The sequence below is a fragment of the Dermacentor andersoni genome, chromosome 11, assembly GCF_023375885.2.
Source record: "Dermacentor andersoni chromosome 11, qqDerAnde1_hic_scaffold, whole genome shotgun sequence".
Classification (NCBI taxonomy): Eukaryota; Metazoa; Arthropoda; class Arachnida; order Ixodida; family Ixodidae; genus Dermacentor; species Dermacentor andersoni.
Window position 1 is genome coordinate 70,114,330 of NC_092824.1, and position 21,653 is coordinate 70,135,982.

The following is a 21,653-nucleotide window of genomic DNA, read 5'->3' on the forward strand; positions in this document are numbered from 1 at the left end:
CGGTGCTATTGCAACTGCAACTGCTGCATATCTAAACTTCGGCCACGTTGCACTTTTCGAAAATTTGTCGGAACTTTCTCAAGTTTCTGTCGCCTATCCAAAAGGCCGTTCCTTAGCAATATTGCTATGTTCATTGATCGCCATGCGGAAACCTTTAACGCGGCGGTGTTTTGCTTTCTGACGAACGAGAGCATTGGACGTGAGTTTGCCGAAACTTTCGCGTGCGATTACAGTTGCTTACACCCCCTTTAGTGACATGAAAATCATTAGGAAAAAAAAAAAAACACTACGTTTTACTTGAGCTTTTCCGAACTGCCTATGGCAGCTTGATAAGGTGGGCAACCACACACACACACACACACACACACACACACACACACACACACACACACACACACACACACACACACACACACACACACACACACACACACACACACACACACACACACACACACACACACACACACACACACACACACACACACACACACACACACACACACACACACACACACACACACACACACACACACACACACACACACACACACACACACACACACACACACACACACACACACACACACACACACACACACACACACACACACACACACACACACACACACACACACACACACACACACACACACACACACACACACACACACACACACACACACACACACACACACACACACACACACACACACACACACACACACACACACACACACACACACACACACACACACACACACACACACACACACACACACACACACACACACACACACACACACACACACACACACACACACACACACACACACACACACACACACACACACACACACACACACACACACACACACACACACACACACACACACACACACACACACACACACACACACACACACACACACACACACACACACACACACACACACACACACACACACACACACACACACACACACACACACACACACACACACACACACACACACACACACACACACACACTTAATGTACGAGTGCAGAACGAAATAATTCGGGTTGTGTTTGCGAGAGATGTAAACGCGTAAACTACAATATGGATGAAGCTCAAAATTAAATTTATTCGGAAAGGGTAGGCGCAATGTGTGCTCGAGAAGAAATCACATTAGGGTGCAGTGAGCTGCAGGTGGACATAGCCCCTCCCCCCCCCCAAAAGAAAAGAAACAAAAAAAAAACTAGAATAATGTTGGGTTCTGGCCGCATCATGGTTGCGCTCATGGAATACGTGGCGCTAGGTAACTGGTTTGTGAGGACAACACGTCTCCTCTGAGCTTTTAAACAGTGCAGAGGCAACTGGGGGCTAAATGCACAAAACGTTTAGGTCGTTAGTACTGTTTGCTGTTGTCAGGTCACCTTCGTTAGTATATCCAGCATAGGTAGGGTGGGACTAGATGGGAGTATGTGAGTGAGTACCTCTAATGTCAGTTATTAGGATTGACTGGAATTTCTTTCATGAGCAATTCTAGCGTAAGAGTGTTTTTGTGAATACGAGCCCTGGAGGCCAACTAAGCGGCAGTGTCAGTTGCATTAATTAAAGCAATGGCTTTCGTTTACTTTCACAAAAACTTTTCGTACGCTCTTTGTCATGCACGGGAATGGGTAAGTGCTGAACAAATGTTTGCTCCTTCCTACTGATGTGGTGTGCTTTAGAAAGAGGTTTTGCAGGTATTTTGTCACCTGAGAATTGCAAGCGTGTGACACGCAAAGCACATGCACTCGGTGTGCTCAAACAGGTACATCATCTGGTTAAGGCTAGTCGAGGCTGCTGATTCTACGTCCAGCTAAATATGAAGAGCCAGTTGGCAACAGCATACAAAAAGGTGTATGCCATATTTACTTGAAAACAGGTTTAATGAGAATCTAGGTCAACCCCTATATGTTGAATATGTTGAACATGCTGAGGAATAAAAGAAATATAGTTCGAATACAGGTTGGTGCATATCTTTTTAGAAAAATGATGAAATTGGAACATGACTCACCTTTATTTATCATAAGCTTGGCTACTAAATCTTGCTAGTTGATAAAACAAGCTGCATCTTTGTTGGTGCTGCCAGAAAAGTCGTCTTCGTCAGATGCTTAGCAAGCGTCGAGTGTATTGGATGTGCAGCATTTTCTAAATCCAGCATGAATATAATCTCCAGATTGGATCTACGGTGAGCACTACAGAGGAACTCAGTTAGCTTGGTAATTTTGCTAGCTTTGTTCCAAGCAAAGGTCAAGATTTTTTGGTCATGAATATAGGTCAGTAGTTGACTTTAGATAACATTTTCTAAAAAAAAAGTAAAGGTCGACCTACATTTGAATGAATACGGTTGTTTCCTACAGAAATTACTAGAGGGAGCTCTGGAGCTGCAATTGTTTAGTTACCATGGTAATGATCGTTAGTAAATGGATCTCTCTAATCTGCCTGCTTGTTGCTCCAGACATACGTGTCGTACAAAGTATAATGCATTATTGTTCTAATTTCTAATCAGTCCTATTTTTATAAGCATGTTAAGGCAATATGTTTCTGTGCATAATAATTGCAAAATGTTGCATCTACAGTATTTTGTTGCAAATGATCGATTTGCAAGTTTGAGCAAATTAATATGCTACTTGTCATTCACATGCTGGCTGAACCCACCATACATGCAGCATGCATGACACAGAGCAGGGCGAGATTTCCCTCTATTATTTTTGCACAATAATCTGTGCAAATAACAGGGTTTCTACCATCAGAGAAAACCTGGAATTTTCTAGAAATTTGTTGTGTCAATTCTGGAAAATTCAGTGAAAGAACAATGAATTTTCACCTTCGTTGCTTTGATTTAGGGAAATTGCTGCCGACAGTAGATCGCAAAGCTAGCGGTATGTCCGAAGGAAGCGAAATTTTCAACTGAGCTTGCACAGTCTGCGAACAGTGGCGTCATTCGCTGGTGTTGTGAGTGAATGACTGGCCAATTGGTTGGTCTATCATGGAACACATGATTCAGTCAAATCTTGCAGTGGGTCCCACCTGATTTACAGCTTGCAGGTAGTAAGCAGCTGTTGAAAATTATTTGCTTGCACAATAACTTAGCAGGCTATAAACTAGCATCTTTTTCCTTCTTGTGCCTCAACTCCAGTGTCATAGACTGCCGAAGAATTTGCATGAAAGAAGTTCGGGAAAATCAGAAAGAAATCGGGGAATTTGAGAGTGCCAACATAGTTAGACAACCTAAGTAAGCACTTACACTTGCCACCTGTGGTTTAACCAGATAATCTTATGTAACCTGATATTGCTTGAATCTTTGATCTCCACTCCTTTGCTTACCTTCTTGTCTGTTTGCATGAAATGCCATCGGTTATCCACTTTACGCATTACATGGCCTGCCTAGCTACAATTCTCCCTATTGTAATGCTAACAAGAAGATCGCCACCCCTGCTTGCTCTTTCATCCACACCACTGTATTCTTCTCTCTCTGAACATTACACCTATCATTTACATTCCATCATTCAAGCAAGCAGTACTAATGGGAGTCTACCAGAGTTACAGAATGGGTGCCAGGAGAAGGGAAGTGCAGTCAATGACAACCAGAGTACTTTGTGGTACGAAATCAATAAATTTACATGCATAAGATGGGGTCAGCTGGGACAAAACGGGTAATTGGATGTCACTGGGAGAGGCCTTCGTCCTGCAGTGGACGTAAATAGGCTGATGGTGATGATGATAAAATGCAGCCGCAAAGGCCATGGCAACTGCACCTACACCTCGACACCGCGCGGTGGTGCTTGTCGACATGGACTGCTTCTACGTGCAAGTGGAGCAGCGGCTGGCTCCCGACTGGAACGGCAAGCCCTGTGCGGTGGCACAGTACAACACTTTCCAAGGAGGAGGGTTAGTATGGAATGTTTTGTGGAATAGGCGCATAGTCTTCCGTATTGCTACCAAAAAAATCGTAGCATAATGAAGTAGGAAATGCTCAGTATAGTTCGGCGACCACTGCAGCATACTAGTTGCTGAATCATCAGCCATGACCAACAACTTTCTCACAATTAAAACATGCTCCAGCAGTTAAAGTAGCCATTTTTTAGATGCTTTACATATGATACCTAATGCTGCATCATTCCATGTGTCTCCTGCTCGAAGGGACGTTCAAGATAATCATTAAATCAGTTCAAACTGCCGAAGTATTCTTCCAAAACTTCATTGTCATCTATTTCATGAGAAGTGCTTGATTACTAGCAGAAAGAAATGAAAGCCGAACTTCCATGTTTTGTATTTGGCGCTGGAATTGCAGTGTTGTCATGACAATGTAGCGTTACGAATTTCAAAGTATGTCCTTGTATATGTATGGGCTGTTGTGATGCAGTTAAGTTCTTCAAACTTTCCAAGTTCAGTCCTCGGCTCTGTTAGAATACAATCTAGTTTTGCCCGAAAGGCTAAGCATCAGTTGTGACAGCAAATTAGTACACTGCCATAAGAAGTAAGGATGGTAGGTTTGTTGGCCGTATAAACCTGTAAACACTCGCTTACTAACTAAATTAACAAGCATGGTGTCAGCGTGCACAGGCAGACATGCACACATCACACTCCATGATCGCGGGCACTCGCTGTCAAAACGGTGGCGTGAAGAAGCGCGGGAGCAGGAACGAGCAAAGTGACCTTTGTGCTATCGCGTCAACGCAAACTGAGTGGGGGGTACACAGCACAGCTAAGAGCTGTCGGCCCACCTCGACTCTGTTCCCAAAGCAGATCATTTCAAAATAAAGCCCGCACGATGACACGTAGTCACACCATACGCAGTTGCTGCCGAAGTACTATCCCCCCCCCCTCCCCTGGTTCCTTGCACATGATGGAAGACGGTTGAAGCACAAAAGTAACTGGAATGCCAATGCATTTCTTCGCAAAGTTCGGGAATTATTATCTGGAAACTGGTGTCATCCTGTGAATTCGTTCCAATTTTTTTACTATTCGCCTTGCGAAGTGAAACATATCTAGAATGCTTGCAATGTTTGTTTAGCAATGTAGCCAAAACTGGAAAGCTTAAACCCAAACATGATACTACAATGCCTGCATGACTGCACAAGGTCAAGAAGCAAGAAACAAAGAAATGAAAGTATGTGTGTGTGTACATTAAGTTTTTGATGCAAATTCAATATACACTTATCTCATATGACAGTCTTCAAAAATTTGATTATAAATTTTGTTTACAGATATTTGGTTATTTGTGGGTGTAGAGGTATCCTGTGATTTAGTGGAAAATTCTTGCAATGAAAAAAGTTTTATGCATACAGCCAGTAAGCTGCTTCAACTGCATGTTGTCGGGATGCGAGACTCTCACGCGACCCCTGATATGTTGTTTTCTCGTATAGCTCCCGTCTCCTGTAATTCAGCTTCACTGTCTGGCTTTACTGCGGCGGCCGGTATGCTTGCAGGGTGAGAAGCCCACAATGTGCAAGAGTTGTGGTGACCATGTAGTACTTCTTGCTCATTTAAACGCTGAACTGTCTTCACAAAGTAGTGTTGCGTCTGCTGAAAGATATAAACCAGATTTTCATACCTTTCTTTTCCACATTATTTCTTGTGAAGTGGAAAAGTATTTGGTGTTTCATTTGATATTTGAAGCCTCTGTTTGTTTAATTGCTGTATTGGATTTCATTTTTTAAAAATCGCTTTTTGCATGTGAGCCGACTGACAGGTGGGTGATGAACAAGCTTTTAATACTTGGCAAATACCATTATAAAGACAGACAAAATGTGATGTAAGAGGTCACGCATACATGGTGCTTAAAGCTCGGCTGGCTGACGTCATGCTTACCAGCCTCTGCTACATTGCTCACCCTTACCTCAAAGCTTCTTAATTGATTCAGATTTGCTGATGTTTGCACCGAAGAAGGAGTGCAGGCTTTCCATGAGTGGTGTAACTCGCAGGCTGATAGCGGTCAACTATGAGGCCAGGGCATGTGGGGTCAAGCGTGGCATGAGGGGCGAGGAGGCCGCCAAGTTGGCCAAGGATCTGCACCTGTTCCGAGTGCCAGAGGTCAGGGGCAAGGCTGACCTCACCAGGTGAGTTTGAATCCCCTTAATGAGAGTGTTGGCTCTGAATGCTTTTGCTTTCTTGTCTGAGAATGGCTTAAATTTGAACTATAGAAGTCTTGAGGTTTAACCAAAAGTCGTACTTGTTCCTTACTGCGTATGTCAAAAGTGAAGACAGCTTGTGTCACCGAGAGCATTGCCAAGAGTGACATCTTGACTTCAAGGCCTAAGTGGGTTTGTCATGCTACAAAAACTGCATACTTCTCACTGTAATTGCTCTTCAGTCCGCTATAGAATACTGCGGTCGGCATGTTATGCAGCAGTGGAGAGAGATATATATTTATTTAGTGGAGAGAGAGAGATATTTATTTATTAGTTGAAAACAAGAATATGTACATATATTAAAAGGCAACCGCTGTGATTTTTCTGGCGAGGTGCCTGGATTATGTTAATTGTTTTGTTCCTTAATAAGAAACCAGCTTTTGTTGCATCCACCTCAGGATTTCTGAGCTTTAAAAGTAGATGCGCATTTGGCTGGAATGTTATCCCTCCTTCCTGGGTTGGGGTAGCTGCTGGATCTGTCAGCTGGGATCGACCAGCCACTATAAGTTGGCAGTTACTTGAGAAAGCAATAGAAACTTAGGGACAAAAAAAAAATATTTTGAGCCCGTAAGTCTGCACAAGCTTTGGCGCTCACATCTTGCCAGGTATCGGGACGCAGGTGCCGAGGTCCTCTCTGTGCTGTGCCAGTTCAGCGAAGTGGTGGAACGAGCCAGCGTGGACGAAGCGTATCTGGACCTCACAGAAGCGTGCAAGGCGGTGCCACTGCCTCAGAGCGTGGATGCCATGCCCAACACATTCCTGGGCCAGACGCCCAAAACTGCCTCGCAGAGTGGGGTGGACGATGCCAGTGAGTGCAGGTGTCTTTTGGTTCATCGCTTTCAACAGACACTACTATAGAGAAAAATAATCCCATCTGTAGTAGTAAATTACCAACCTTACCCTTTGAAAAAGCTGCTCTTAGCATGAGAGGAGGTGTGGTAAGTGAGAAAAGACGCAACGACGAAACAGAAGTGGTGACGGTTGCCCTGAAGTCAGACTTGTACATATTACAGAACTAAAAGTAAATAATTACAATTTCTTCCTTCAGAAATGTAATTGATTAGTTACCAATAACTCCAAGACGAAAATAATTGAGGAATTTCTTAAAAGTAATAGATTATTTTTACTTTTTATAACTTTTTATAAAATTGCACAGATGCCATAATCAGAATGAGATGTCCTGACGCAATCAGTGTGTGATCAGCAGCACTTTCTGCATTGCTTATCTTTGCTAAGAAATGCTTTTCAAAAATGTCATTGGTTATCATTCCTCATTTTTGTTGTGAATACATGCTATTACAATGAAAACTTGCATGATATGTGCGCTGGGGGTTAGGGTAACATACGGACATCTTGCGGACAAGATTGCTGTTACTCAGCATCTGGGTCCTCTTAAGTGCAGTGCTTTGTTGTTTCATTGTTGCTGGGACTTGAAGAAAACGCTCCTGGTTGGGCCATTGAGAAGCTGTGCAAGTTGTCTGTATGCGATAACGTCCTAAGTGGTCCAGCACTGGTTCAATTCATCGGCCATCTTGCGGAGCGTTTTCAAGAGGAAACAAATATTGAGCTCCCAGGTTTGTCTGCCTGAACATGCGTGTCCGCGAGGCTACTGCGTGGCACGATCTTGGGTGTTCTACAGTAGTTCCTGCGAAATTCAGTTTACTGAAGCTGCGTCACTTGTTGCAGCTTGTCTCGTCAGTAAAGTAACTAATTACTTGTAATTGCTTACTGAAAAATGTAATTGAATTGCAGTGAGCATTACTGAGTAAAAAATGTAAGCATTAATTTACAATACTACCAAGGAATGTAATAGATTACAATTAATTAATTAATTAAATGTAATTCGTTATGTACAAGTCTGCTTGAAGTTTCCACACTACCTTGCCATGATGACATAGATTTTGAAAATGTTTGCTCAGGCCTAGTTCACTTTTTATTGGTAAAGATGGACTGCACTGTATTCTAAGTGAGCTAAGGAATGAAATTGGCATGTTTCTAGAAGTCTTACTGTGCCACAACAGCCAAAATACAAGGAAATGCTTTGACGTCTATGACGCCACGTCGGCTTACCGGCTCTGGGGTTCCAGTGCAAAGTTTAACACATGGAACTTGGACCTTCATTTTCTCTTCTAGTATTGAGCATACCGCATAGACTCGTGTAAGGACTGCACCCATGTAAGGTTCTCACCCCCAACTTGGCAACCCAAAATTTGGGAAGAAAAATTTCCATAGAAGAAGCAATTGCATTGGGTGCTCGATGCTGCGTGCGGGTACCAGTGCACACGCTGCGTACTTCTGCCTGCCCCTACTAGAGGGCGAGAGATGCATGTTGACCTCTGATGCAATGGTACATTCGGGCATCCGAGGTGACCCAAAAGGTTTGGACCTGTGTAAGGGCTGCATCTCGTCAAAAGTGTGAAAAAAAAGGTGCGGCCCTTACGTGAGTCTATATGGTATTACCGTGAAATTAATTAAACAGTGTTTCGAAAGAAGTCTTTATCAGTGTGAGTTGATGTAACGGGTCTCTTTAGTGCCCCTTTAGAACTACCTTCCTTAGATGGCCCCTCACCAGGCCATATAGAAAATTTAAGTTACATGCTGGAAGTTGTTAGGTGCCCTCTACGGAGTGTTCTACTGCAAGAATTTTTCAACTTGGTTCATTAATAGCCGAGATAGAAATATTGCAGTGCCGTGAACCCACGGTTTCAGGAGGCGAGCTTCACTGCCGACATAGGCACCCTCTCCACTTTTTTTGTTGTTGCAAGTACAAGTGCTTTATTTTTCTTCACATCCGCTAGCGAAATTCCTCCACTAGACCCTGCTCGAGGACTGCGTGATACATACATCCCAGGCCCCGCCTTCCTTTATTTTTTTCCCACCTTCTTTTGTTGCGCGCAAGCTGTTGCGTTTGTCTCGTTTCGCACAGCACACAGTTTTGCGCACTGTGCACAAGAGCACTTGACTGGTGGTATAAGTCAGTGCCATACGAATACTGAGGCAGACACAACGGGATCAGAGAGCATGATTGTGCACTGGAACACAGTAGAAAATTAGATAGTTTTGTTGTCTGCGCGCACTTCTGAACAACATGGGAACAAGCAGATGAGACGGAAGTACACATCTCTTGCTATGGTACGAAGTAAAACAAGAACACGCAGACATTCGGTTTGTGTGTTTTATTATTTCTCTAAACTTTAATTCGTCTATTGAAGCAACAGATTGCACAAATAACAGATGTTGCCTTGAATAATCCTCGAAGTCATGTGTCACTATGAGTAACGTCACAGCACATACATGTACGTAGGCGCACTTGTGCATATATGTCACCTCTTCAGCTGGGCGCGTGCCACCCGTGAGGAGAAGGGCAAAAGGTGTTGCTTGAAATATCAGCTCTTTCCGCAGTGTGTAGTGATGTAATACAGTACTTAGCAGACACAATCGTTGGTGTGCATTGTATACACTGCACTTTTCAGCTTAATATGGCCAGACCTGGTGAGGGGCCCTTTAAACTCTGGTCCACAGACGCGAAGCCCTCAATATAAAACGCTGGAAAGCTGAGTTGGCAGGGATTTATAGTTTGAAAACGCAGGTGTACAAAATGTGGACATAAGAGGAATGGAAAGGACGGCACAAATGCCATTTCTGTCAGGCCTTCACCCTCGCCATGTGGTGAAGAAAAATAAAGCATTGCCCGCTATCGCTGCCAGTAAGAAATAAGCACTAACTGGATAACACATTCGTTTGGTAATTTGTGTAAGCTTTCACATGTCACACAGATTCCAAGTAGGGCGGCATGTGTGTTTGTGTTTCAAACGCCACAGCAGGTGGAGGTGTGCTTTGCAGAGAAGTTAGTTATTAGTTAGAAATTAGTTATAAAACAACGCACTTATTTTTGACGAGGTGGTGCTGTTCACTGTGAGAACCTGTTGCTGTTGCAGTAAATGAGCGAAGAGCAGGAGGAATCGCTGAAGTCTGCTGATTTCTCTTTCTTTTTTTTTGGTGTAGCTTACCACTCATTCAACAAGGTCAAAGCTCTGATTAGTTCTTCTCAAGTGTATTCAAGCTGTAATTGGTGCAAGCAAGCTGCTCACTGTGAATTTCATATGTCCGGAGGGCGGAGTGTGAAGTCTGGCTGCTGCTGCCATGTGCAGAAGCTGAGGTCGTGGCGTGGCTGTCCGATATTGAAGACCCCGACTGTCCGGATGCCTTGCTGGCACGAGCGGCTGCGCTCACAGAGCAGATACGGGCGGCTGTCTTCGCTCAGACTGGCTTTCGCTGCTCTGCTGGGATTGCGCACAACAAGGTCATTTTCTCACTGCTGGTCCTTCTTTTCGCTATCTGGCCTCTTACACATGTAATATTTCAGTGGTGAAAGTTTCGTTTTCGTATGCTTTTCTTGCAGAAGTATGAGCTAAATCAGGGAAGTCAGAGAAAATCTATTATTGTCTCACAGCAGTGTCATCGCTCCTCTGGTCTGGACAGTCTGTGTACTCCATTTCACGCATAGCAGGCAACATTGTGGAAGATACGCAAGTAGCGCGGTCACAGAAGTCTCACTTCGTGCATGTTGCAGTGCAGTTGTATTTGACCTGCATCGCTTTCTTCGGATTAGCTACTTCATAATATTACGACCACAATTTGTGGACACAAGTATTTGTCGAATAACAAATTATTTGGGCACCTTCATGTTTCCAGTATGTGTGGCGTACAGTCGGCTTCCATTAATTTGGCTCTTACGGGACTGATGAAATTGATTGAATTATCCGGTAGGTTGAATTTAATAAGATGTAGGAAAATGCCCAAACGCACCACTGATTCATTTGGCACTTGTTGCCCGATTCTAACATGCCCCCGAATCAAATGCGCGCCCACTTCCTGTGTGTCTAAAGTAAAGCACTAACGTTGAAAATACACTAAAGCTCCTAAACAGTGTAGAAATCTAACACGTACCCAATTTTTTAGCAAGAAAAATATATTTGTTGCAAAATGGTGGCCAGTTTCCAAATGTCAACTTTGCTGCAATACATTATCATGTGGTAAAGCATATGAACGTTGTTAAGAGGAAGCTTTAGCTCGGGTGCTCCTATCTACATACATGTCTAAGGGGAATTCTTTTTTCTCGGCTACCACTGCACCAAATTTGACGAGGTTTGTTGCAGGTTCCGATTGCATCGTGCTGGCAATTTTCGGCCCAATTTTCTTGGAAAAATACAGAACGTCGTGTGCTAGATTAGGGTAAATACCGTAATTGGACATTGTGAGCTATGGTTAATGCTCGAAAATCTTCCTAGGGCCTATATAAAATAGGTGTTTTCGATGGTAGATGACATGTGTTGGCGCATTCACTGTCCCCAAATATTCGCTGAGACAGACACTGCCACGTTGCTATTTGGGTCTCCATAGGGGTCAGCCACGTGCTTGCTGACCGGCCAAGTTCAAATTATTCGGCGAAGGCCAATTTTAGGATCAAAATAACGAAACCTTGGGCCCACAGAAATGCGTGGGTTCTGGCTGGCATTTCTGGTTGGAATTGAATTAGCCAGAGCTGAATTGACGGAAGTCTACTGTAGCTGTGTGTCATTTTTACCCCTGTACGTCCTGCATGCAATTTTAGACTGTACACTGCAGTAATTGTTTACCAACTAATTCAAATGAGACCATTGTTGAGTACAGAAAAGAACAACAAACTTGTTGTGGTGTTAAACACTTGCAGACGGGAGGGACTTTCATAAGATGTGCTCAGGCTCCAGTGTTTAGCAACCTGGGAAATGGGGATCCTAGATTTATCATGGAAAATTTGAGCACCTGTAGAAATGTGCTGTACATAAATGTGTATGGGCCCCACTTGTGAGCTGCGAAGTGTTTTCTTCTTTTTATTTATTATTTATTTATTTATTCAAATACCCTAAAGGCCCTCTAGGAGAGGGTATTACATAGGGGGGGCACACGAAACACACTAAGAATATGCGAAAAAAAAATAAGAATAAACAATTCAGCAAACATAGTAAGAACACAACAAAATACGCATACACCAATATTGGAAGTGGATTAAAGTTCGAATAAAGATAAGAATGAAGTGTGAAAATTGAAACACCGGGGGTTCAAGGATAACACAAAAAGAGAAAAAACTGCAATACGATGTCAAACAAGATGCAAAGGTATTAAATTAGCCCTGAAAAAAAATAGCTAACACCAAAGACGCACAGAGACGTCAAATTCTGATATCAGACCACAGAATTTGATGAAATTGATCGGTGTTAACTTCAGTGGCAATATCAAATGGTAGGTTATTCCAGTCAGCTATGGTTTTGGGGATGAATGATTGTGCGTAATGGGCCGAGTGGCAAGCTGGGCGTTTGACTTTGCAGGGGTGATCACGGCGAAGGAAAATGACAGGGGGTGACTGAAAGAAGTCGTCGCGCAAATGATCATGATGATAAAGTTTGTGAAAGAGAGAGAGAGATTGTAGTGAGTAGTGAGTTTTGTAGTGAGTTTCAGAAGGTTCTTATATAAAGTGGTTGAAGGCATGATACCATTATGTTACATGAAGTGGACACACCAGCTGAACGTACGCCACATAGGCGTATGGCTGAGCACAAATCTGAATGTTTCTGATGATTTATCAACGAGCTACCTTTGTCCCCTTTCAATCAGGATATGCTGCGACATCAGCAAATGTGCCCCTGTGAAGGACGCTTGTATATGGTTAACCAAAATAAAGAATTCGTACTTTAATTGTCTGTTAATAAAGGGAAAATCAGACATCCACCCATTCGTAGCAAATGCTACAAAGGAAACCCATACGGGTTCCTCGAAAGAAAAGTGTCTCAGTTGAAGAAAAATTTGTCCTGGTCCGGGACTCGAACCCGGGACGAATTGTCTGTGCAGAGTTTTGTTGTCGTACAGTGGAACCTCATTTTAATGAAGAGTGATCGTCTTAAGGCACACTATTCGTGTAGCTGGGAATATTCAGGGCAGTGTTAACAGATTTGCTTTTAATAGGAATAAAATTGTGTTTAGATGGTTGGGCGGTTGGTTGCATGCAGGTGCTGGCGAAACTGGCTTGTGGTCTGCACAAGCCCAACAAGCAAACAGTCCTGACTGAGGCAGGGGTGCCAGTCCTGTTTGCCACGCTTCCTGTTCACAAGCTGTGAGTTCTGTGTTAGTAAAATACCCTTCTACAATATAAAAAATAAAGCCACCCTTACTGTGGCACGAGGCTTGGTAAACCAGAAATGAAAAATAGTGAAACTGGCCTTGCCAACTTGTTCTCACACCAGCTTGCAGTAACGTGATGGATTTTGATAGTGCCTGCTTGGTCCTCGTCATTTTTTTTTTGGTAAAGGTGGACTACAGCTCAGACCAATTATAACGTATTCGATTATAAGGAAGGACTGGATATAAGGCATTTTCTTTCTAACCCCTATTCACCCTCCCATGGAACTTGTGTATACACCAGAGTGTCTACCAACCAGGAAAACCGGGAATTCTCAGGGATTTTGAGTAGTCTGGAAAAACTCGGGGAAAACTCAGGGAATTTGTGCCTCTATCAGGGAGAATTAGCTGTAATTTTATTGAAAAAATCGAAAGTCGCGGTAATGCTGGCTCAAGTAACAGACAGGAATCGTAATGAATCGTCTTTGATGCCCTGTCGTCGGCTGGAGGAGTTGCCACTGTACAGTCAACGACCGACTTTCCGGATTCCCCATAATTTGGACGGCTTCGCGGCACCGCCACGTACCCCATAGAGTCAACGTATCAGAACATGTGAAATTTCGGACGCAAGAACTCTTCGCTGTCCGATTTTCCGGACGTTTTGCCGTGACCGCAAGTCCAAAACGGCATTAATCAAACCCACCACCGCTGCCATTTTACCTCGCCGCCTTGAACCGGCGCCCTCACACGCAGATCCGCTGGCAGCCGTAGCCACCACTGCTGCAACGCTAGGCCTAGCTGCTTCGACGTTCGCTGTGGGGCTTCTTGCCGTTGGGTACTGCGTTTTTTATTGAAAGATTCGCTGCTGTCAGAAATGGCACGGACTCCGCCTTTGTGGTCCTCGCGATTGGCTTAGAAGTTTGGAAATCACGGTGCGTTGCATAATGCCGGATGCCAAAAGTCAGCTTTGCCTCTGTACAGAAATGTTACTTGGTGACGCATACGCAAAAGTATTGCAGTGAAGCATAACAAGCCATGGAAGGGGCTGTTGCCACGGGACACAGTATATATTCCTTAATTATGCACGCGTGTACCCGGTATTTCCTGTCACAGTACGAGCACCGATATGCCTAATACGTGTACCAACAGGCCTGCAGAGTGTTTTCGAATGTGCCTGTGGCGGATTGAGCCCTTAAGGACAGTAAATGACATGCATTTATTTTTTAAACCGGCTGATTTTTCGGACGTTTTTGCGGCCCCTAGGGAGTTCGAAAAATCGGACGTGGACTGTGCATCTGACCAAGAAGATGCTTCAAATGGTCCGTGGGGGGAACAAGTGGCGGAAGGCAGACAAGAACAGAAAGAACCTACGCATTGAGGAATGAACGGGAAAGGAGGAGGAGGAGGAAGTAAACTTTAATGCCCTAGAAAGAGTAATTCAGCGGTCGGGCCGGATGTCTTCATCTTCTATTGGTTGATGCCGATCTCCGGCCTGCATGGTTGGCGCCCCTATTCCAGGGCACCACTGAGCGTGGCTGCTCGTCGGGCATGATCCACCAGCCTCCGCTGGAGGCTAGGGTCGCCGCTGGAGAGCACGCTCTCCCACTGCTCCGCACTCGGATTTTCTATTTTGTGGAATGCCTTATTCGTATTGCACTCCCACGTGACGTGATAAAGTGTGGGTATTGCGCCACACCACGGGCATGTGTCCCTGTATTGACCTGGGAACATTTTGTATAGTTTATGTAAATTTGGGAACGTTCCTGTCTGCAGCTTTCGCCAGTAAACTGCCTGTTCTTGAGTGAGTGTATTGTGAGGCGGGGGATATCTGATCCTCGTGCCTCTATGGTAATTTAGTAAGTCAGAGTACGTTGGGATCACTGTCACGGGAAAGGAAGCGTGCTGCTGCCGTTTTGAAGGAGCTTGAGCTCAAAAAACTAAGTGTTGGCTGATGCCGAAATAGCCAAACCAAAATAAACTCTTTAAAGCAGTGAAACACAACACTGAGGCGTCATGCGCGGGCTGAGAGTATGCGAGGACAGTTGAGGTTGACTTACGAGCTGTTGAGGAAAGGAAGCGTGCTGCTGCCGTTTTGAAGGAGCTTGAGCTCAAAAAACTAAGTGTTGGCTGATGCCGAAATAGCCAAACCAAAATAAACTTTTTAAAGCAGTGAAACACAACACTGAGGCGTCATGCGCAGGCTGAGAGTATGTGAGGACAGTTGAGGTTGACTTACGAGCTGTTGAGAGAAAATCTCAATTGTGACAAAGTTCGGGCCTCATACCACTGAGCTTGCTATCAGTTGATAGAAATAGCTCATATTTGAAAATATTTGCTTCTGTATGCATCTCCTTTTTATTTGTATTTGAGAAGGTTCGACTCGATCTGCAATTTTTTTTGAAGACATTTTAGTTGCGGTGCATTTTACTAACTCCTGCCTTCTATTCTTTTTTTGAATGACATAAACACTACTCCTTAGTATTAAAATTGGACTAAGTTGTCTTTCTTAAAATTGTTCATATGCTTACTAGAGAGTGACAGCATCGGGTGATATGGTTTCAGCCCGTCTTGACATAAAACATAGTTCTGCATCACTCAGGGAATTTTGCAAAGGCACTCAGGGAAAATCTGGAAAACTAAGGGAAATTGAAAATGTCAACTTGGTAGACACCCTGGTATACGCATACTGCTTATAGTGGAGCCGCCGCGCGAGACGAAATACTGGTTATAGTGTGGTTGCTGGAAAAATCCTTCGGACCAGAGAGGTAGCGAGTACGCCTGAAGTTGCAGACAGGCAACGTACCAATAAAAAACTTTTTTTGCCGAGTTTCGGTATTGAGTATGAAATTTCTGGCTAAATGTCTTTGGCCAATGCTGCAAGCGAGGGCCATTTGTTGGTTTACAGCAAGAACAAAAGACCAGGAAGAAGTTTGGCATGTGACGGGCTTTATTTTGACAGCACAGTCATAGGAAACAAAGTGATGCAACGCCTCTGGCTGCAGCGGCGCTTCACACCTGATGTAAAGCTAGTGAAATTTGCGCCTATGGTTCATATATGATGACAGATGTCTGTATAAATGCTAAATAAAGCCACATGTGGCTTTAGGTAAAGTCTACTTACAGTTTCCTGCCTGGTGTTTCCTACCTATTGCTGGAAAAGCTTGCGCAAGATATTTTTGTCTTCTTGTTGAATATGCTTGTTCTCAATATGTTTTGCACATTCAGATAGAAAATAAACAACATTTCCTAGTATTTATGTCTCATTTGTAAAGGGTTAAAGGGACACTAATTGCAAAAATTGAATCAATTTAGAAGCTGTATGGCACTTCTACTGGGTTTTGCAACATTAGTTTTGGGTCAGAAGATGACTAGTTACCAAGAAAATTACAACTAACAAGGCTGCACAATGATTCTGTAGTTCAAGTCATATGTGAGAGATTCCAGATGTAACGCAAGGGCCAGGTGGAAATTTAGTGTGGTTCATGGCCACAACCACTCCAAGAAAGTGTTTAACATTGAACCCAACTGTCGGGCAGCGATAATGAGCTTTGTTGTGTGGGTTTTCAGTTGTTTTTAACTTCCTCTTCAACTTGAAATAAGGTTTTGTGTGGGAATAATTTCTTGTTTCATCAGTAGTGCTGCCACAAGTGTTATTGGATATTACTAAGGGTGCACGAATATTCCAGATTTTGAATCTGGTTCCTCTACAGTTTGTGTACGTTGTCGCTGATAATGGTTTGCGATGGTGTTCTACCTTACAAACCGCATACTTTTTCGGCCGAAGCGACATAGAAAACTTTACTTCACGGCTCTTCATGTGGCTGATGTTGCGGCCATGACAGGAAGATCTTTGCAAAATGCCGGCATGCCCCAGTAGTTCATGCTTCCAGCCAACTAAAACAGTTCGCTATTGATTGTATGTAGAATCCACTTGTGTCCCGCTGATAGTCAAATGTATCACAAGCTCTTGAAGAAAAATTGTCGTTGCTGCGCTTGTAGTTACGAAATTGTTGGTAATCAGAACTGGCCAGGCGCCATTTTCAAAGAGCTAAGCAACTGCATTTCATTCTTTAGATGACATTTTTTTAATGCAAACTTGCAGCCAGATGTGGGAACATGTTGGGAACAAGAATGAAGATACTGAAGTTAAAATGATAAAGAAATAAGTGAAGTGGTGTCAAATTGTTGCTGACGCCAGCTTTGGTGTTGTCAATTTTTTAATTCTTTGAAGGGTGAGTTCCCATGTAATGAACTACCCATCCAATGACCGCTTTTCACGGAAATATTGAGTTCTTTATAATCGGTTTCGAATGTACCGTAATCGTAAGAGTGAACGAGTCTTACATTTTCTAATGTCACACATACCTGGACGTATTGTTTGCCCTTTCCTAAGCTCAAGTTACCTTTCCAAATTAAATTTTTGAACTTCCTTGTATGATGAGCACTGTATTGAACTCCCTAAACTCCTGCTGTGGTGGTTTTTCATGTTACACTGTGTTACATTGTATGCCCATGTGTAATGTCAGTGTGAATGAAGCAGCCGATAGGTTGTACCACAGTAGAGCTGTACTGTGCAACTCTTGCATGTGTCTTGTCATGTGCGTGCCTTGTTTAACCTCCCGAATTTCTGCATAAATTTTTTTCCAGCACCATTTTAGCTCACTTTGTGACGTAAGTGTGAAATAGTGTGCGTAAGTGTGTGACGTCGATGAGCCATTCTTAGATTGATGTAAGCTGTGCTGGTGATATGAGAGGTCTTGCTCTGGAAGCCATCGCTGCCCTCATTGAGTCAGAGGGTCACAAAAAGAGGGCGTCAACACTCCTGCACATGGTCCGGACAGAGCAATGTGAAGGGAGAGCGATCAGTGGGAGCTGTGCAGGGAAATTGATACAATGAACCAAGCTGCGTTTTATTCCGTCTTCAAATGCAGCATAGCTGTTCTGATATTACCTATTTTTATCACCGGAGGCGCAACATTTTTCCAGTTATACATAGGACGCAAGATGTCATTAAGCAGAAGCCAGAAAATATGCAGCAACAAAAGACGGGCTTGAAGTTCTTGCTAATGAGATTTGGCCACCTGGCCAGGGCTAGTTATTAGTTTATTGATGAGGAAGGATTATATTGCATTATGTAGAAACGACATAGTAACTCCAGTGAGCTTTTAGGAACTTTTCTTGTATCACCAACATTGTGACTTGGGCACAAAATTTAAAAAAAGGGCAACCTTGCTGTTGATTTTCTTTGATAATGAAAAACCGTTTTTGGTCAAATATAACTGCATACTGAGTCTCCCACAGATACCTCACCAAGCTAAACTAACTTGTACTTCACTGCCCTTTTAATCTTTTCCTGTGGTGCCTCAGTAATGTATCTGTGGGTTAGTTAATACAGTTGGGATCATTCGCACCAATGACTTGCACAGGTCTTGTGACCAAGTTGGTTGCAAATAGTCGAAAAGCGGATGTCGTGGATCAGTCACTCGCTGCTTAATGTTTCAGTTGCGCGACTGTAGCCACAGACCTACTGAACTGATCAATGGGGCAGGAACAGGATGTCTGTGTATGTTGACGCTTATTTTACGCTGTGACAGTGGTGCAACTAGGTGGGAACATCATCAATCGCAAGACATTTCAGTGTGTTTACAGGCAGGTCACATTTACCGGTGTGAACAGCAGCTGCCATTAGTCACCCTTTGGTTACCAGTCCGAATTGGTTACCCAACATCTGTCGATTGCCAGTGTGAATATGCATTCAGACTGGTGGCAACAAAGACAGAATGAGGCTTATTAACCAGCATTTCTCTTTTGATGATGATTGTGTGTTGCAAAATTGACACATGTCCATAAGTTACTGTCTTAATTAAGTTCAAAAAATAACTATGAAGCCTTCCTGAATGGATATTGGTCTTGAATCTTCTTGGAGTACCTTTGCCTTTACTGTTGAGAAACAAATGATAGCTGGGGAGGACTGAACTAAAGAAAGAAATAGCAGAATAAGTCTTCTACTTTTGTTACCTAACTATAATTAGGTAAGTTAATCACCCATTATTGTTGCTCTTTCTTACTTAGCAGAAAAATAAGATGCAAATATGCTTTTAATTGATTTATTCCAAAAACCTTACAGGTATAGACAGCCATACAATTATATAAATCATAAGAACACTTCGTTAATAATTGAACAATGAAGAATCAAGTGTATTCAAAGTCAAAAACCATAAGAGCAAAAAGACAAGATCATAAGTGCAGACAAGAACTTAAAGAAATGTGTGTTTAGGTGGAGATATAATTTTACTTTGTTAGGTTCAGCTACTAGTATATTGAGAGGGTCGTTCCTTAAGGGGATGACGAATAGAAGGGCAGAAGAATTAAAAGTGTCTGTTTTACTGCATATTCATGCATATACACACAGTAATGCGCCAACTGCCAACTGTTTATTATTGCGTTTGCATGTCACATAACTGTCACTCACAAAAGTAATGTGGTACTAGCTATGATATTTTTCAGTGCTAGCTTCTTTACTGAGCTTGTTTGCAGTGTACTTTCTGTCTGATATTTCACTTTGATTTCACCGAAAATAATACACGGTGTGATTTTGTGGTTGGCAGTAACTTTGGTTGCCACGTGAACTGCTTTCATTATGTTCTAAGAGCGTTTAGATCTGCTCTTTACTGGTTGACCACCATCTGCTCAACATAGGTTGACAATCCAATCTGCAAAGAGTTAGAAAGTAGTGATGTGCTTTTTTTCCTCATGTCTGCTCCCACAAAAGGCGCAAGCTTGGTGGCAAGTTGGGCCAAGACATTCAGAAGCTCCTCCAGGTGGAAGTGGTGGCCGATGTGTTGCGGTTCTCCCAGGATCAGCTCTCCTCCTCCTTTGGCCACAAGACGGGGTGAGTCCTGACTGTGGGAGTCTGTTTTAATGAAAGTGTGCTGAGCTGCCAAAACGAAAAGTCGTACATGGGCAAGAGACATGTGGCAGACTATTGCGATGAACATGCCCCACTACCGTAAGCTCAGGCATTGGTGAAGCGTGCCACAGAGCCACAGCGTCTAAGCTTTCGAGCACCACAATGTTTTTGCAGGGCAACATGTGCATCTTAAAGAGAGAGAGAGAGAAACATGTTTATCACTTAGTCCTGTTCCTCATGGCTCCAGGATGGCCCTGATATGTGATACCAGGGTTTCCTGGAAGATTACAGGGAGGGCAGGGCAGCGGAGGGATTGAGCCAGCTGCAAAGGGAACTGGGGAGAAGGTGGTAAGGCATTTCGACAGTGAGGCTTTAAGGGATGTTTGGAAAGTAGGGAAAATGCATAAGATATGCACGTTATTGGGATAACAGCCACAGTGTGTGCACTGGAGGTGCCCTGCGGCGCCCTGAATATAATGGACGAAATGAGATGGGAGTTGGTCTGTGGAGCCCCGCAAAGTGAGCTGTCTCCCCGAGAAAGTTTTGGTTGTGGCAGGGGGAGAACAACGGTTAGACCGAAGCCAGCGAATAGCCTTTCTTTTCTCTCTATTAAGCGTTTGTAGGCTTCTGGGGTCAAGGTCCTCTGGATATGGTAGAGGGAGGATCTCAAAGAGCCAGCTGACATTTCACAACTCGGGTTGCGCACTCGCTGCAGCACTGCTCTTTCCACTGGTGAGGTACCCTTCCTTCATTCATGGAAGCCAAAGAGAGCTATTAGTTTTAAAACTGCACGACTTAGTTCTCCTCCTTGCACGTAAGGTGAATAGGCATCAGCCTGGCTGCGTGTGGTTCTAGGTGCCGTCTGCTTTGGGAGCACAGTGCACGATTACAGACATGGTGGTGCTCACATTGAATTGCTGTGTGGCAGCCTCAATGCCACCAGCCTGAGACGGAATGCGAGGCACGTGTTAGAAAACGAAAGCCAGCTCTTAAACTGGTGCGGCTGCAGCCAAGGCACCGCCACCTTTCCTATTTCTCCTGCCATGAAACATGCGAAAAAACTAAACATGGTCTGACCGACCTCGCCGGCTCCGCAGCCGTGTACAAGCTATTGGATGTACAGTTAGACCTCAATATAACGAAGTCACTAAAATCGGCACTTTACGTCGTTGTATCAAAATTTTGTTATTATTGAAATTCGTCCTTTTAAGCAATCAAGTACAGTCGCCGCTGGGTTTTTCTTGCACGAAAAGGGCAGCAAACGTTCTGAATTATCGGTCAGTCAAAAAAATAAAAATAGTAACCAAGAGGAAAAAAAGACATGTCATTTTGCTAAATTTGAGAGTTGGCAAACAAAAATAGCGTTTCATGCTGTGTTAACGATACCTTCACATTGGCGGTACAAAGTGAAGCCTGCGAAGCT

The 21,653-nt window shown here is 43.6% G+C and overlaps 1 protein-coding gene across 3 annotated transcripts in view; it reads left to right on the top strand.

Annotated features, from left to right (window-relative positions):
* LOC126517543 (DNA polymerase eta-like) overlaps nt 1-21,653 on the top strand; it is a 37,336-nt gene that overhangs the window by 481 nt on the left and 15,202 nt on the right. For 2 of the 3 annotated variants that reach the window (XM_050167284.3, XM_072285445.1), the window contains exons 2-7: nt 3,766-3,922; nt 5,959-6,093; nt 6,771-6,973; nt 10,317-10,468; nt 13,212-13,315; nt 20,093-20,212. In XM_050167284.3, the coding sequence (XP_050023241.2) occupies nt 3,766-3,922; nt 5,959-6,093; nt 6,771-6,973; nt 10,317-10,468; nt 13,212-13,315; nt 20,093-20,212 (871 nt within the window). The remainder of the gene's footprint in view (nt 1-3,765; nt 3,923-5,958; nt 6,094-6,770; nt 6,974-10,316; nt 10,469-13,211; nt 13,316-20,092; nt 20,213-21,653) is intronic. The other variant, XM_072285444.1, reaches the window with a different exon arrangement.